This window comes from Pleurodeles waltl, chromosome 3_1, assembly GCF_031143425.1.
Source record: "Pleurodeles waltl isolate 20211129_DDA chromosome 3_1, aPleWal1.hap1.20221129, whole genome shotgun sequence".
NCBI classification, from domain to species: Eukaryota; Metazoa; Chordata; class Amphibia; order Caudata; family Salamandridae; genus Pleurodeles; species Pleurodeles waltl.
Genome location: NC_090440.1, coordinates 958,560,210 through 958,578,783, shown reverse-complemented (window position 1 = coordinate 958,578,783; position 18,574 = coordinate 958,560,210). Strand labels below are relative to the sequence as shown.

Genomic DNA, 18,574 nt, shown 5'->3' with positions numbered 1-18,574 from the left:
CCATTTGTGGTTCGCATTCCATTTTTGCAGTATATGGTTTGTGTTGCCCCTATACCTATGTGCTCCTATTGCAATCTACTGTAACTTTACATTGCTTGCATTACTTCCTTTTGCTATTACTGCATATTTTTGGTATTGTGTACATATATCTTGTGTATATTTGGCATCCTCATACTGAGGGTACTCGCTGAGATACTTTTGGCATATTGTCATAAAAATAAAGTACCTTTATTTTTAGTATATCTGTGTCTTGTGTTTTCTTATGATATTGTGCATATGACACCAGTGGTATAGTAGGAGCTTTGCCTGTCTCCTAGTTCAGCCAAAGCTTCTCTGCTATAGCTACCTTCTATCAGCCTAAGCTGCTAGAAACACCTCTTCTACACTAATAAGGGATAACTGGACCTGGTACAGAGAGTAAGTACCCCTTGGTACCCACTACAAGCCAGGCCAGCCTCCTACAGGTTCCTAAAGGGGACAGATGTCAAGGAGAGGACAGTGGCAGGATCAAAACTGTTTTAGTGCCATCTTTACCTCACAAAGAGGACAGGCAGGGGTCATGGATCCTTTAGGGAATGCAGTAGCTCCTCAGGTGGATATTCCAGGAAGTCTGATCCCATGGAAGGGTAGGTATGAGGCAAAGGGTGCGTTATTCATACAGGGAGTGCAGAATTATTAGGCAAGTTGTATTTTTGAGGATTATTTTTATTATTGAACAACAACCATGTTCTCAATGAACCCAAAAAACTCATTAATATCAAAGCTGAATATTTTTGGAAGTAGTTTTTAGTTTGTTTTTAGTTTTAGCTATGTTAGGGGGATATCTGTGTGTGCAGGTGACTATTACTGTGCATAATTATTAGGCAACTTAACAAAAAACAAATATATACCCATTTCAATTATTTATTATTACCAGTGAAACCAATATAACATCTCAACATGCACAAATATACATTCCTGACATTCAAAAACAAAACAAAAACAAATCAGTGACCAATATAGCCACCTTTCTTTGCAAGGACACTCAAAAGCCTGCCATCCATGGATTCTGTCAGTGTTTTGATCTGTTCACCATCAACATTGCGTGCAGCAGCAACCACAGCCTCCCAGACACTGTTCAGAGAGGTGTACTGTTTTCCCTCCTTGTAAATCTCACATTTGATGATGGACCACAGGTTCTCAATGGGGTTCAGATCAGGTGAACAAGGAGGCCATGTCATTAGATTTCCTTCTTTTATACCCTTTCTTGCCAGCCACGCTGTGGAGTACTTGGACGCGTGTGATGGAGCATTGCCCTGCATGAAAATCATGTTTTTCTTGAAGGATGCAGACTTCTTCCTGTACCACTGCTTGAAGAAGGTGTCTTCCAGGAACTGGCAGTAGGACTGGGAGTTGAGCTTGACTCCATCCTCAACCCGAAAAGGCCCCACAAGCTCATCTTTGATGATACCAGCCCAAACCAGTACTCCACCTCCACCTTGCTGGCGTCTGAGTCGGACTGGAGCTCTCTGCCCTTTACCAATCCAGCCACGGGCCCATCCATCTGGCCCATCAAGACTCACTCTCATTTCATCAGTCCATAAAACCTTAGAAAAATCAGTCTTGAGATATTTCTTGGCCCAGTCTTGACGTTTCAGCTTGTGTGTCTTGTTCAGTGGTGGTCGTCTTTCAGCCTTTCTTACCTTGGCCATGTCTCTGAGTATTGCACACCTTGTGCTTTTGGGCACTCCAGTGATGTTGCAGCTCTGAAATATGGCCAAACTGGTGGCAAGTGGCATCGTGGCAGCTGCACGCTTGACTTTTCTCAGTTCATGGGCAGTTATTTTGCGCCTTGGTTTTTCCACACGCTTCTTGCGACCCTGTTGACTATTTTGAATGAAACGCTTGATTGTTCGATGATCACGCTTCAGAAGCTTTGCAATTTTAAGAGTGCTGCATCCCTCTGCAAGATATCTCACTATTTTTGACTTTTCTGAGCCTGTCAAGTCCTTCTTTTGACCCATTTTGCCAAAGGAAAGGAAGTTGCCTAATAATTATGCACACCTGATATAGGGTGTTGATGTCATTAGACCACACCCCTTCTCATTACAGAGATGCACATCACCTAATATGCTTAATTGGTAGTAGGCTTTCGAGCCTATACAGCTTGGAGTAAGACAACATGCATAAAGAGGATGATGTGGTCAAAATACTCATTTGCCTAATAATTCTGCACTCCCTGTACAGTGGCACATCCAAGAGGGTTCATGAGCAACATTTTCCAAGTAGAGAAGAAAAACAAGGGCCATTGGCTGGTCATAAATTTCATGAAGTTAAATGACTGGTTGGTCTTCTGCCCTGTCAAGATAAAAGGAATGTGCATATGCTCAGGGATATCACAAGGGCTAGGGTCTGGTTGGTGTGTCTGTATCTGAAGAATACCTATCTGACTATCCCTATTTTTCCTCCTCAGCACAGGTTTCTACAATTCAGATGTAGACATCAGGGGCCAGATGTACAAAAAAAGCAATTTGCGACTTGCAAATTGCGAGTCCCTGCGACTCGCAATTTGCAAGTTGCAAATTGCTATGCAGTACGGTGTCTGAGACACCGACTGCAACTCGCAATGGGGTCGCAATGACCCACCTCATGAATATTCATGAGGTGGGTCGCAAATTGCGGCCCCATTGCGAGTATAGGCACTCGCTAACATGGAGGCCTGCTGACGTCAGCAGGCCTCCATGTTAGCGACCTGCCTTTTAAATAAAGCATTTTTCTTTTTTTTTGAAGTGCAGCCCGTTTTCCTCACAGGAAAACGAGCTGCATTTAAAAAAAATCCGAAACCTTTAGTTTCGGATTTTTCAGGGCAGGGAGTGGTCCTTTGGACCACTCCCTGCCCTGAAAAAATAATATGGGGTCCAGTCACAAAGGGGAAGGGGTCCCATGGGCACTCCTTCCCGTTTGCGAGTGGGTTACCATCCACTTCAAGTGGATGGTAACTGCGACTCCATTTGCGACCGCGTACGCGGTCGCAAATGGAGTTGCATACCACTCCGACTCGCAAATAGGAAGGGAACACCCCTTCCTATTTGCGAGTCGCAAATGCATATTGCGAGTCGGTAACGACTCGCAATATGCAGTTGTGAATTGCAAACCCACGTTTGCGAGTCGCAAACGGCGATTTTCGCCGTTTGCGACTCGCAAAAGGGTTGCTACATCTGGCCCCAGGTGTACAAGTTCCGGACACTACATTTTGACCTCTCACCGGCCCTCTGGTACTTCATGCAGGTTGTGAGGCTGGTTGTGAAGTTACTCCATGTAAGAGAGGTGAGACAATTGTATACCTCAATGAGATCATCATTGATTGATGCCCACAGCATCTTAAAGGTCATCCGCGGACAGCGATCTACCTCTACTTAGCTTGGGATTCGTAATCAACAAGGAGAAACTGGAGTGTATGCTGGATCAGAAGATAATCATTCTAGGTTTCGTCATAGACGCGGTGTAAGTGATTCTCAAACTCCAGATCAAGAAAATGGTAATTATCAGGGCAGAAATTAAAAAATCACCCACAACGTCCATGATATTGCTATGATAGCGGGCTCATCTGGTAGGACTTAAGAGCATCCTCCATTAAAGGCTATTTTCATGGACGGCTCCACTATTAAGTGTTTCACCGTAGAAAAGCACAGCACATAGTAAGAAAGCTGACTTATTCAAAACAGGTCATTTTCACCACCAAGGGCCTCAAAATTTCAATAAGTGGTTCAAATCATGGAAGTAGAGTGATCTTCGGATCAACCCCGGACCTTGTGATAGATTCAGATGCCAGCAGGACAGACTGGGGTACCAGATGCAGAGAGTTACCTACAGGCGGAGAGTGGTGAGAAGAGTCTGCCTTATGTACCTACCATCTGGAGCTCCTGACCTGGTGGTATGCAGCGAAGTGTTGGACGAACAATAGAGTAAACTGTTGTGTCCCGCTAATGATGGGCAACATCTTGGCACTGTGCTACATAAGTGATTTATGAAGGTATTCATAGAACTAGCTAGAGATTCCTGGAATTTTCTTGAGGAGACAAGAAGCAAACCTGATGTCTGTCACAGCGATCTAGAGAGAACAAGTTTGGTTTCCTATTCTGATGGACCTTTGCTGGGAGTTGGACCCATTTAGTGTTTGTAATGAGGTCTCAATCACAAGAGGTCAGATCTTGTCCATGTCCTGAACTTCCAATCAGAATTAGCATATGATGACCAAGCTTCCTGATCGATAAACCCACTTCAGCAGGTCAACCCCGGGTGGATGGTCTGTCAGCTTGGGGAATATACAATGGTGTGTAAATTGCTAAGAGATTCGATGCTCTCTGTACTCCAAGAGCTTAGGTACTTTAGCCTTTAGAATGAACACAAAGTCCTAAATGTTCTCCTTTCATGGGACTACAAGGTGTATCTGACCAGAAAAGAATTGTCTGGGAAACAAACAATGCTACTTTTCTTAGTATCGAACTTTGGATAGTTGAGGCTCAATGTATAGCCAACATGGGATTATGTTCTCAGTCTCCAAACCCGCTAAGAGACATACTCTGAAGCGGAGTGTGGTACATTGTATTGAAGCTTGGAAAGCCATGACACAGGATGAGACCTCTAGGAGTTTGACAACTCCTGATAATCTTTACGAAATGCTTTCAGACAGCATCTTCAGCAACAAGAGCAAGATGGGTACGATGTGTGAGATAAGCGAAGCAGAAAGTAGGCATTGGTAGCGTGAGCATTCAGCTAGAGGCGCTACAGTTTGCAAGGATTTTCCTCTAGGTGCTCGCTTGCAGGACATTATGAAGGCAGAGGATTGGTCATCCAATTCAACTTTTAAACATTTCCAGATTAAGCTGGTGGAAACTATTTCTTAACTGGTAATAAGCAACCTTCAAACTATCATAACCCTCGTCTCAGGTCCTGTCATAGAATTTAAAAAAATCGTGGCTAAAGTAAAGGAAAGTTTCAATTCTATTAAAGACTATGGAGGAGAGGATTATCCCACCTGGAAGAAATCTGATGTGACACATAATCTCATAGGAGAACTCTACCCAAGGGAGTTTTAATGACTTAGTTAAGGTGTTACGGTCTTTTTCTAATTTAATGCAGATTGTAGATGTCTTGTAACATGTCATAATGCTTTAGTATGAGCCATTGTATTTGATTGGATATGGGGTTAGAGTACGATCTAATGACAATTATTTGTGTCAGTGGTGCAGATCAGAAACATGTCTGAGTTGAAGAATTTTGTGAGAAGAGGTTGAGGCTACAGGAAGAAAGAGGGAGAGAGCCAGAAGACTTGGGGTTACATATTTTAAAAGGGAAAGTGATTGGACAATATGAACTACATTCTTTTCTCACATTTCTTGGGAAATGTAATGTTACTCTTAATATTGTTGGCTGCTGGAGAAAAAGTGTAGAAAGAAAAGTAAAAAGTCTTTAATAAAGTTGAAACGTTCCTGCATGTTAACCAGGACATTTTTATTCAAGAATAAAGGCAAGTAATAGGCATGTGTATTATTTCAATGATTCAGAAAGTAGCAATGACCTATAATGGTAAAACTTAAATATTGTATTTTATAAACCCATCAGTGATTACATGTTTATTAATGGCTTTTCTTAAATCAGACACAAACACAACACTTGGTTTGCACATTTCTGAAACGTGATTACCTTGCATGAGAAACCCTTTGCTGGGGTTAGCAATTAGCCATGGCTTGCAGTATCGTGGCTCGTCCAACTTATTTATGAATTCAAACTGGCATGCTACCTGCCCATCATTGTGGATTGTGAAAGACTGAACCTGAAGTTGCATGAACTTCACATTACTGAAGTGGAACTGGGGAGGAAACACAAAGGTCACCATTAAGAGTTAGCCAATATCTACTGTCACGACTAGGCGATTCCGCATAGTCAATACAGTCCTTCTCCTGTCATACATGTAATTTATATAAATTATGAATGAGTGTTAAAATAAAGTTCTACATAAGCGAGAGACACATTATACAGTAAACATTTATTTAAAAAAAAAGAACACAAACCCACCCAAGACACAGCCTAGATGGAGTAAACAGAATGTTTGGTGCTCATGGTCATAGTCAACATGAAGGGGCAATCAGGTAACTTCATTTGAGTTAAGGAAGTGTCCAGCAAAACAAATAAAAATCTCTTTGCAAAATCCCCCCCAACCACACAATTCCAGAATGTCCATTTGTTTGATGGTGTACAAGTGAGTTTTGACATCTGTCAGATAATGTTTGGAGAAGCTCTTTTAAGATCGAACAATGTTCTGTACAGAACAGTCGCAGTCCAATGTACAAACATCAGCTATAATTCTGTATGGTATGCATTTGATGCCTGTTTCATGTATTCATAATAACACAAAGAAGTACTTATGCACTCAAGAAACACAAATACCCAGACTGAAGAGGGAAAACACATTTTCCAGACACCGGACACTGCTGACAACACCTTAGAGAGGTGGAATGAAATTGAGGTCACAAAAACAAGCAAGCATTTGCAATGCAATGGGTCTTGTGTTTGCCAGAGTTAGAGCTATTAGCATTGTAAATTCCTAACTGAACCTTTCTTGCCACTTGAACTGAAAATAAAATAACACAGTTGAAATAAGCAAGACGATTCAAAGCGCCACAGGCGTCAAGAACATGAGCGCAAAGTAGAGACACAAAAGGAAAACGAAGTTTGCTCACAGTCAAACATATTGACAAACATGCAATTATCCATGTAACTGGAAGTGGAGGGTGTCCCTGCAGAACCCTGAGCAATCCCTGGCAGACTCACAAGACTAGATAGAGGGGCTGGTTAATGGAAAGGTTGTTTAATTCTTGGAACACATCTCACTTCTTTGTTTTGAACATTTTAAGGTTCGGTATATCAGATCATGCAATTGACAAGCATGGTTCTATTAAGAGAATGAAAATTAACATTGCTTTTAACAGTGGAAATATTGTTTTTACAGCAGCCTTATTAAGAAGGGTCTAAAGGGTAAAATGGGGGCTAGGGAGCCGAAAGATTGGTTGAGAACAATTATGTCTCATAAATAAAAAGGAAAAAGGCAACAGATTCTTCTAGTGAAATCCCTTATGCAAGTATGAGAAAAGCAGGAGAAAACAATGCTATATGCAAAAGGCAAGGCTGCTGCTTTTCACGCAAAGCTCACATGCATGTGTCCTAACTAAATGGAACATAAATGGAAACAACTGCTAATAACGCCTAGTAGCTGCTTAGAATGTAAACACCTCAGCTTCATAAGCCCACAGACCACATACAGTTACGCACACAAAGACACAAACTTCTCCCTTGCCACTTTCGTCTTTCCTGCCGCTCTTCAGATAGGAACAGAGCAAGCATCGCTCCTACACCCCCGCCCTCCAAATACAGGGCAGCAAATGCATATGCAACACAAATTTTCATACACAATCAGCGAAGGGAGGAGTGCGAACATTCCTCAGCTGTACAGTACACGTACAACATCAGATGCAGAAGTGCAGGTTCCACATACACAAAGAAAAAGTTCAACAGTGGTAGCAGAAACGCAAACTTTAATGCACCTCCCTTGCCCCCGCCCCGGGAAAGGCAGCAGCAGTTCCTGCTTTTTCTCATTCACTCGTAAAATGTACACAATAGAAAGTCCTATTAGCTTTGTAAATTTCTAACTGGACTATTCTTGCCACACAAGCTGAAAATAAAAAGTAAAATAGTTGACATAAGCAAGCTGATTCAAAGTGCCACAGCCGCCATGAGCGCCAAGGAGACACACAAAAGGAAAAAGAAGTTCGCACAAAGTCAAAGTTATTGGCAAAAGTACAATTATCCATGTAATAGGGTCAATGGCAAAGGCAGTAACCAAATCACTACAGGGAGGGACAAATGTAAAGCATTTTCCAACCAAAACAAAGGATTTTTGAAAGGCAAGCCCATGAACGAGTGATAGTGATCGTGATGGGCATGTGGTGGGCATGGTTAAAAGCCCAGATACATAACAACACGTCGGAAAAGCTATCCATGTAACAGGGTCGATGGCCAAGACGGTAACCAAGTCACCCCAAGGAGAGAAACATGTAAAGCATTTTCCAACCAAAACAAAGGATTTTTGAAAGGCAAGCCCATGAACGAGTGATAGTGAAGGGTGTGTGGTGGCCGTGGTTAAAAGCCCAGATACATACCAACATTTCTGCTATGCTCAACCTAAAAATAATCAGGCTTCCGACCTCCTGTCTCACCATGGCACAGAAATCAGCCACATTTCGTATACATGCTAACAGTGGTGTCAGAAAAACATCACTTGAAATGGGGTTGCATTGCTATACTTAATTTCGGTTGTCATTAAAGCTGTAATTCAAAATATATTTTTAGAGACCAACATTCCGCAAAACTTAAATGGATTAAAATCAACTCTAAAAATGTGTCAGGCAGGCAACTGTGCCACAGCTGGATAATTATTTTGAATATTACTGTAAGCCAGCCACAGACGATCACAGGCTATCACTAAGAGCGCATTTGGGCGGCGTGTGAAAGCTATTTCCCTCCAGTTTATTTGTTTTACATTTATCATCCGACACACTCCTTTGCACCAGATTATCTATCTAAAGCCTGTGAGACAGAAAAGCCCCCATTTGGTGACAGAAGCCACCTTGTTCGATAGTGGAACACAATGTTATTAAGACGAAATTCTAACACGTAGGCTTTCTATATGGGTATTGCAGGTATGATCATGATAAAGGATGCTATGAATTTAGTATAATAATCTTGTACACATTTTTTAGAACGTGCTAATCGAGGATAAAGGAGTGTGACCTAAATAAGCAAATTGGGGCAGGTCTTGTGAAGTGAAGGTTTTGCTTATCACAAGATGACTAATCCTATAGTCAGGGCCGGAAGGGTCTGTAGGGCAAGCAAGCAATGTCCAATGGGACGGTCTCTTAAGGTAGAGTGTAGGCCGTTTTTTATGGCCTGTTTTATAGTCTGCAGGGCCAGCTTTTTACTGTTGTTTTCCTTGATACTGAAACACTGCCTGCAGCAAGCTCGAATCCATGCAGTCTTCTATACCTTGCAAACCAAGTATACAGCATGTCTTTGGAAATTCAAAGTGGAGCAATTTGCAATCACAGGCCACTTTTTTGCGTTCTTAATTCTCTACTGGCAGCATGGCTTAATTTCTGTTTCAGTCCGAACCTATTTACAGTATGCATCTTAGTCAGTATTCTTTAACTCAGGCCAGAGCTCATTCATCTGCCTACAGAACCCTATAATGGATTGATAATTGAGTCTTGTTCCACTGAAACACATTTAGTGGTCGCATGAGTCTGCTTTTGACATTACCCAGTTGCAATTGTGCCATTCTTAAGTCCAGGCCTTTTGCTCATTCTGAAAAGCAAAATATAAAACACTAGTATTAGAAATGGGTCTTTAGTTGGCAGTGGTTGGCACCCTGTCCAAGTAGGGACCCTCACTCTTGTCAGAGTAAGGAGGGGTCATACACCTAAGATAACCCCTGCTCACCCCGTCAGTAGCTTGGCTTAAGCAGTCAGGCTTATCTCAGAGGCAATGTGTAATGTATTTGTACACACACAAACACAGTGAAAACACCACAAAATAGTCAATATTTATCAGAGTAATACAGACCAAAAATCCAACATACACAAGTAAAGATGTGAATTCTTAAAGATTAAGGCCCTCATTGCAACCCTGGCGGTCGGTGTTAAAGCGGCGGTAATACCGCCAACAGGCCGGCGGGAAAAAAAAAATGGGATCACGACCACGGCAGAAACTGCCAACACAGACAGCCACTTTAACACTCCGACTGCCACGGCGGTAGCAACAAACACCGCGGAGGTCACTGCCAACAGACAGGCAGAAGGCAATGTACCGCCCATAGGACTACATCCCGCCCATCCGCCAGCTTTTCCGGGACGGTATCAACGCCATCAAAAGCATGGTGGAAACAGAACACAGAAGGGAAACCACTCACCTCTCGACACTCAACGAAGAACCAGGACACCATGGAGCCCAAGCTACAGGTCCTGCCCATGCTGGTCTACCTCCTCATCTACAAGTAATACAAAAGGCGGCGGTGACGACCACAGTGAGTACTGCACCTAGTACACAGGGGAGGGGGGAGGAAAAAGAGAGTGACACACACACATGCAACACCCCCAGCCCCACCCTCACCCACAACACCATACACACAAACACATGCATCAACATTACATTTACACCCCGTAACCCCCTGGAAGAATGCAAGGACAAAAGGAATGGAGTTAAAACAGTGATATATTAGAAATGGGCAGATAAACGTAATGAATAGAAAAATAGTATTTACAAAAATATACAATATGTACAGAAGGCCGTACATTGTCCATTCAAAATGTCAGTGGGCCACTGGGCCAAAAATCATGGGCCAAGCCCACACTTGACTCCTGCCTCAATACGGAGAGAACACTGCAAGGGCATCAGGTCGAAAACACACAGGCACCTCAGGGGACAGGGAAGGGGGGGGGGGCTCAGCAGGAAGATGGAAGAACGCCACTGCACCTGGAGGGGGTTCCATGCCCACAGCGATGTGTTTGGGAGTGCAAGGCCACAGTCTCTCAAGTGGATGGCTTTTCCACTGGTTCTGAAGGGGGACTTGTGCCCAGTGTGCTTCATCCTGCCAAGGAGGGGGTGAGTGGATGCCTTTCTCCACTGGTTCTGGAGGGGGCCTTGTGCCCAGGGTGATTCATCCTGCCAAAGAGGGGGTGAGTGGATGCATATCTCCACTAGTCCTGGAGGGGGCCTTGTGCCCAATGTGCTTCATCCTGCCAAGCCCACTGGGGCTGCTGCTGCTAATAGTGTCAGCAGTGCATGTGGCGGTGCTTGCGACGCGGCTTCTGGCGATGCTGGCCGCGGTGCAGGTGGCGGTGCTGCCAGTGGTGGAGGGAGGCTCCAGCCCTTCTCCTGAAGCTTCGGACGGCTGCCCACTGGGGCTGCTGCTGCTGACAGTCGTGGTGCTAGCGGCGGTGCAGGTGGCAGTGCTTGCGGCGGGGCTGCTGGCGGTGCTGGCCGTGGTGCAAGTGGCGGGGCTGGCGGTTGTGCTGGTGGCCACCAAGGCCTTCACCTGCAGCCTCAGGCAGCTGAAGTGCCTTGCCAGGTGTTTTCTGCCCCTTCCTCACCTTGGCAGATGGTGTGGTGACCTTGGCTCTGGCAGCTGGAGTTTTGGAGGAGGCCTTGCTGGGTGGTTTGTGCTCCTTGCCCTTGCTGCGTGCTGTCCCATTCTTCACCTTGGCAGGTGGCGGAATGGTTTTGTCCTTTGCAGGGGTTGGTGGCACACTGGCTGGGATGACGGGTGCCCCCTTTGAGCCTCTGTGAGTTGCAGGTACCACAGCGGATGTCAACTTGGTGGCTGAGGTGCTGGCCTGGGTTCTGGACACTCTGGCCGAGGGGAAGGAGGAGGCTGGGGGTAGGGGTAGGGAAGAGGTCAATGTTTGCCAGGAAAAGCTTCTCAGAGACACTGGGGTGGGAAGAGGGAGAAGGTGTGGGAGTGGAGGAAGAGGGAATGGTTGTAGGAGGTGTCCGTGTTGAGTTTGGGTGAAGGTGCATGGGCTGGATGCTGTTGTGAGATGGATGCCTGTTGGGTGGATGGGTGCTTGCGTTTGTGTTCTTTGGGAGGAGGGGTCACAGACACAGTGGGAGAGGAAACAGGGGAGGTGTGCATGTGTGTGGGGGTGGTGACTGCTCGTGAGGGGTGTGCTGCTGGTGGAGGTAGTGGATAAGGATGTAGTGCATGCAGGTGTGAGTGGAGACGCTACTGGGAGGGAGATGGACGAGGAGGAGGAGGGGGACACAGTGGAGGCAGTGGATGTTGGTGTGTCTTCATGGGGATGGTGCTTGTGTGAGTGCCTGTGAGATGAAGTGTGGTGCTTGTGTTTGCCTGAACCACTTCTGTGTGTTGATTTGGGTGAATGCTGGTCTGAAGGTCTGCTTGGGATAGGCTGGGGCTGAGGGGATTGGGACTTGTTAGAGGAAGATGGAGGATGGAGGCTAGAGACAGGTACAAGGGCTGCCATCAATGTTAAGGCCAGAGCCTGAAATGCTCTCTGTTGGGCCGCCACGCCAGAGGGAATGCCCTACAGGTATGCATTTGTTTGTTGCAAATGCCTCTCTACACCCTGGATGGCATTCAGAAAGATTGACTGCCCAACAGTGAGGGATCTCAGGAGGTCAATAGCCTCCTCACTGAGGGCAGCAGGGCTCACTGGGGCAGGGCCTGAGGAGAAGGAGATGCCCACCGTCTTGGGTGAGCGGGCACAGGAAACACGCTGAGGGGCTGCTGGGAGGGCGGTGCTGGTAGGGGGGGTGGCAGATGTACCTGTTGTTGGGGTGGGCACAGAGGTGTCCGCCACTGCCAGGGAGCTTCCATCAGAGGAGGAGTCGCTGTCTGTGGTCTCCCCTCCTGTCCCCGTTGTGGTGCTCCCTTCACCCTCCGTCCCACTGGTGCCCTCACCCTCGGTGGATTCAGCCTCCAGGCCCATGTGGGATGCAGCTCCCTCTGTGGCCGGTGCCTCTGCTCCTCTGCCAGATGATGATAATGCACACAAGGACAGGGTGACAAAACAAAAAGGGGGGGGAGAGACAGAGGATACACTTGGTCAATGCCAGCAACAACACTACCGTTGGCGTACACAACACACAGAGAGCAGCCCTATGCACTAGGCCATGCACTACCAGTTACTAAGACAGTCACCAGCCCATCGGGTACAATGCCTACCGCCATTAGCTGCACACCTGAAACACACAGGACCCTGCCCAGTAGTAGATGCCCACTAACACTATTGGGGATTGGAGTGCTTCAGAGTCTGCCAACAAGGGACCTACCTTGTCATCTTTGCCCTGGCCTAGGGGCACCCATAGCCCACATCCCCCACCCAGGTAACTCTTAACGTGCGCAAAGTCAGGATTCAGAATCTGTACTCACCCCTTGTGGCTGCTGTGATGCCTTCAAGTGCCCATCCAACTCCGGATAGGCCACCGCCAGGATGCAGAACATCAGGGGAGTCATGGTGCGATGGGCACCCCTTCCTCGTTGGGAGGCCAGCCCCAGCTGGGCCTCCGCTGTCTTCTTTGCCCAGCGTTGCAGGTCCTCCCACCTTTTGCGGCAGTGGGTGCTCTGCCTGTCAAAGACCCCCAGGGTCCGCACCTCCTTGGGGATGGCACACCAAATACCCTTTTTCTGGTGGGCGCTGACCTGCATGGAAAAGACAACAGAAAAGTGAATTTGTCAACTGTCCGGACCGTCACACTCATGGCCCACTATATCCCTCCCATCCCCTGACGCACATATATTGACCAACTTATATGCAGCACTCTTGCCAGGATGCCTCTGCCCCCCCTACATGTGGCTTACACACACAGCAATCCATACATTCATGGCCCACGCATCATGCTCACAGTGTACTCACCTGTTTGTCTGGAGGACCGTAGAGTACCGTGTACTGGGGTAGGACCCCATCCACCAGTTTCTCCAACTCCTCTGCAGTGAAGGCAGGGGCTCTTTCCCCAGACACATGAGCCATTGTCACTTCCAGACGCAGGTCACAGCAGCACTTGAGGTGTAGGTCCTCTCCTGTTGAAGGTCAGGTAGCAAGTGAGTGAACAGGTAGAAAATGGTGATCACGTCCGCGGCGGTGCGTACCGTCACTGCCGGCGTACATCGTCATTGCCTCCTGGAACCCACAGGGCCCAATGATAACCAATGCGAAGTTGCGTGGTGGTCTTCGACTGCCTACCGCGACGGCGCACCACGCCAGCGGAATTACCTCGTTTCCAGTTGTCCCTCCTCACAGGTCAGGCATCCGCCATTTCAGGGGGGAAAAGGGCATGGTACCTAACTGTCACAGCAGACACTGGCACAGCAACTGATTGTCGGATTCACATCTTGGTTCTGTAAAGTAAACAAATCATCATTAGTGCAATAGATGTGTGAATATGACCCTCTGCTCACTGTTTTCTTACGTAGGCTTCAACCTCTGAGGCTGAATATGAGATGGCGGCATCCTCCAGTGTACAGACCCTTGGTGGACCTTGCGACAATGGAGGACAGACACATTATCATAACCTACAGACTTGATCGTGTCACAATCCTAGAACTGTGTGCCCAATTGGAGCCAGACCTGATGTCAGCTATCCGCCAGCCCACAGTTATCCCCCCTCTAGTGCAGGTCCTGTCAGTGCTCCATTTCCTGGCAAATGGTTCCTTCCAAACAACAGTGGCCATGGCATCAGGGATGTCTCAGCCAATGTTCTCCAACGTGTTGACCAGAGTGTTGTCAGCCCTGCTGAAACACATGAGCAGCTACATAGTATTCCCCCAGGTGAAGGATTTGGCCACAGTGAAAGCTGACTTTTATGCCCTGGGACATATCCCTAACATCATTGGTGCCATCGATGGTACACATGTTGCATTTGTCCCCCCAGAGAAATGAACAAGTCTTCAGGAATAGAAAAAGCTATCGCTCTATGAATGTGCAGATGGTGTGTTTGGCAGACCAGTACATCTCCCATGTGAATGCCAAATATCATGACTCCTTTATCTTGAGGAATAGCAGCATCCCATATGTGATGGGCCAACTCCAGAGGCACCGGGTGTGGCTAATAGGTGAGCCCAAGGTCCCCACACAGTACAAGTAGGTGTCTGGGTATGGGGTTGTCCCTAAGGGTTAGTGTGTGTCTAACAGTTGTCCCTCGATATTTGCAGGTGACTCTGATTACTTCAACCGCTCATAGCTACTGACCCCAGTGAGGAATGCCAGGACAAGGGCAGAGAAACGTTACAATGAGGCACACGGGCGTACAAGGAGGATTATTGAAAGGACCTTTGGCCTCCTGAAGGCCAGGTTCCGGTGCCTCCATCTGACAGGTGGGTCCCAGTACTACTCACCCAAGAAGGTGTGCCAGATCATCGTTGCATGTTGCACAACCTGGCCTTGAGACGCCAGGTGCCTTTTCTGCATGAGGATGTGCCTGGAGATGGTTTTGTGGCAGCAGTGGAGCCTGTGGACAGTGAGGAAGAGGAGGCAGAGGAATTAGATGTTGACAACAGAAGCAATATAATTCAGCAGTACGTCCAGTGACACACAGGTAAGTGACTGTAACTTCACTTAACTTTTCAGTTTTCTGTTGGACATTGTCCATGGCAGCCTGTTCCCCTATGTCTATGGCCACTGACTGTACCCTTTGGCATCTCTATTTTCAGATCTCTGTGCCCCACTCTGGCTCCTCCTATGTGTACTGCTGCCCACCAAAGGTAATTCCAAAGTATTTTAAATGTACATTTGACTTGCAAAGCTTTGGTATTGTTGAACTAATACATGTTTTAATCATCTGACAGACTCCAGATTAGTATTTGTTCCAAGGGTGTTTATTTACGTGCCCATAAGCAGAGGGGGATGTGCAATGGGGTGGGCTGATGGTGGAGGAAAGTCCAGGGTAGAGTTCAGTCTCTTGGTATCACAGGTGCATTGTCCAAGGGGGCATAGGAAGGGAAGCAATGGCAGTTCAAGGTGGACAGGGTGACAGAGTGGGACAGAAGGGTGACAATCAGGAGGGTCTTATTTCCTGGCAGGGGTCTTGGCAATGTTCTCTGGCTTTTGCCTGGATTGCAGGGACCGTTTGTGGGTCCTCCTGTCCACTAGCGCCGGCAGAGGTGGAAGGCTGTTCATCGGGGTGGCTAGTGTCAGGGGCCCGTTGGTGTGCCACTGCCTCCCTCATGGTGTTAGCCATGTCAGCCAGCACCCCTGCAATGGTGACCAGGATGGTGTAGATGTGTTTGAGGTCCTCCCTGATTCCCAGGTACTGTCCCTCCTGCAGCCACTGGGTCTCCTGCAACTTGGCCAGTATCTGGCTCATCGTCTCTTGGGAATGGTGGTATGCTCCCAGGATGTTGTTGAGTGCCTCCTGGAGAGTGGGTTCCCTCTGTCAGTCCTCCCTCTGTCAGTCCTCCCAGCTTCTCTGTTGTCCTGTGCCTCTGCCCCCTGAACCGTGTGCCCACTGCCACTGACCCCAGGTCCCTGATCGTCCTGTGTTTGTGGGGTTGCCTGAGGTCCCTGTAGTGGTAGACACACTGCTGATTGATGTGTCCTGGGGACAGTGGCATTTGCCTGCTGGGTGGGTTCTGTGCTGGTGTTTCCTGAGGTGGGGGGGGGGGGCTTTGGTGGTATGGGACTGTGGCAGGGTAACCGACTGTCCTGAGGTCCCTGATGGGCCAGGTTGGTCATCATGGAGAGCTGCTGTCGTCACACTGGGCCTCTTCAGGAGGGGGGGCTGGATATAGCTGCCACCTCCTCTCCAGTGACGTTGTGTATGGGACCTGTGGGGATGCAAATGCAGTGTTAGTGTATCTGCATGTGCCATCTTGTGCATGGGTGTGTTTCCCTGTATGATTGTGATTTCCCTGTCAGCTTTGCCTTGTGTTCGTGGTGATTTTGTGGGCTGTGTGAGTCTCTCTCCTGTGCATGCTGTGGTGATGGGTGTCCATGCAGGTCTGTGATGGGGATCCATGCATTAGTGTTACATGCAGGGCTTGGTATTGGGATGGGTGGGTTGTGATGGTGGGGTATGTGGGAGGTGGTGCAGTGATGGGGGTGAGGGAAGGGGTAGGAGTTTGTGATGGCATGCAGGTAGGGTGGGGGGGTAAAGTAGTAAATATGTGACTTACCAGAGTCCAGTCCTCCTGCGAGGCCCTCAGGATGCATTATTGCCAAGACTTACTCCTCCCATGTTGTTAGTTGTGGGGGAGGAGGTGGGGTCCACCGCCAGTCCTCTGTACGGCTACCTGGTGTCTTGCAACCACGGAACGCATCTTCCCCCGTAGGTTGTTCCACCTCTTCCTGATGTCAACCCTAGTTCTGGGGTGCTGCCCCACGGTGTTGACCCTGTCCACGATCCTCCGCCATAGCTCCATCTTCCTAGCAATGGACGTCTGCTGCACCTGTGATCCGAATAGCTGTGGCTCTACCCAGATGATTTCCTCCACCATGACCCTTAGCTCCGCCTCTGAAAACCTGGGGTGTCTTTGGGGTGCCATGGATGTGGTGTGAGTGATATGTGTGAGGATGTGTGAGGTGATGTGTTAAGGTGTGTGTGGTGTGAGGTGCGTGGATGGTATATGGGTGATGGTGTTCTGTGGCTCAGATTGAGTGGGTGCTCCTGGCTTGTGTCTCTCTCTGTTGGCAAACTTTTGTTTCGTTGAAAGGGTTGTGGGTAATGTGGGTGTGTGTTTTATAGTGGTGTGAGTGTGTGGGTGTGGTGTGTGTATGTTTGTCAGGTGTGTGTGGTTTGAATTGTCCAATGTGGTGGTGTTTTGTAAATGTGTGTGTATTTTGAGCGCGGCAATGTGTACAGCCAATGGTTTACCGAGATTGAAAGACCGCTACGGTGATTCGTGGGTCGTGATACTGTGGGCATATTCCTGTTGGCGTAACGGTGTGGGTTTTGCTATCGCCAGTTTATCACTGACCTTTTGGCTGGCGGACTGGTGTGGGTGTCTGTATAGTGGCAGATATCTCTGTGTGGGTAATAATAACCGTAGCGTCATGGTATGTTAGCGGCCATCAGCGCGGTGGTAGGCGGCATTTACCACCACGGTTGTAATGAGGGCCTAAATCTTAGTAAAGCACTTATAACCACAATAGCTCCAACTGAGGCTATCACAACATCGTGACAGTCATTCCCAAAAGTCTGATGCCACTCGCGATGGAGTGCGGGCCAGTCAAGGAGTTGCACGGACCCCAGGTACAGTACCTTGGAAAACGAGGAAACAAAGATGTTGCACAGAGTCGGGGAGGAGAGGTGTCTCTGTAGCAGATGCAGAGTTGGTTCCTTACTGCTACCTGGGAGGTGAGATATCAGTTTCTTACTGCTAGGAGGGGGTTTGGAGGGATGGGGGTCAAGCGTTGGTTCCTTACGGGTGCAGGGGAGGTGATGAAGCCTAAGTGGTGAGGTATCAGTTCCTTACGACAAGGTGGGGTTCAATGAATCCAGCAGGTCAAGATGAGAGGTGTCAACTTTGCGCTGTCGCGATCACACCATGGGGCCAGAGGTGCTGCAGCGGGGTCTAGGTCAGGTATCACGGAAGTCAGTGACACAGCAGTCTGGACTCACACTGTGGAGGGACTTCGGAGGAGCTGCAGCAGCATCGAGCCTGCGTCATAGATTGTTGCACTTAGCGGGGACCATGGCTCCAGTGCAGACAGCGGTGCAGAGTCAGACAGCAGCGCCGGCTCTAAATTCATCTGGCAGTTCGGGCTGGACTGTTCCCATAGGGAACAGGGTCAAGACTGATTTGCATATGGCTGGGTCCAAACAGGGATGCCATGGTGAGCAAAAGGACGATGGATTAAAGCTATAACTGTGACTCGGGTGAGTGTTTGAAAAGTTTTCAGCACTCCGTCCATCATCCTTTTGTGTTGCTAAAGGCTCTTCGTAGAACCCTTAAGTTGTACCATTACAAATAGGGTAGCTATTTGGCTGCTGACATTCCAAAGAAGGGGAGGGGCAGGAAGTTGTA

General features: G+C 47.7%; 1 protein-coding gene across 3 annotated transcripts in view; it reads right to left on the bottom strand.

The window, feature by feature from the left end:
* Positions 1–18,574, bottom strand: part of INPP5B (inositol polyphosphate-5-phosphatase B) — a 738,051-nt gene that overhangs the window by 200,129 nt on the left and 519,348 nt on the right. For all 3 annotated transcript variants that reach the window (XM_069223977.1, XM_069223978.1, XM_069223979.1), the window contains one exon: positions 5,686–5,851. In XM_069223977.1, the coding sequence (XP_069080078.1) occupies positions 5,686–5,851 (166 nt within the window). The remainder of the gene's footprint in view (positions 1–5,685; positions 5,852–18,574) is intronic.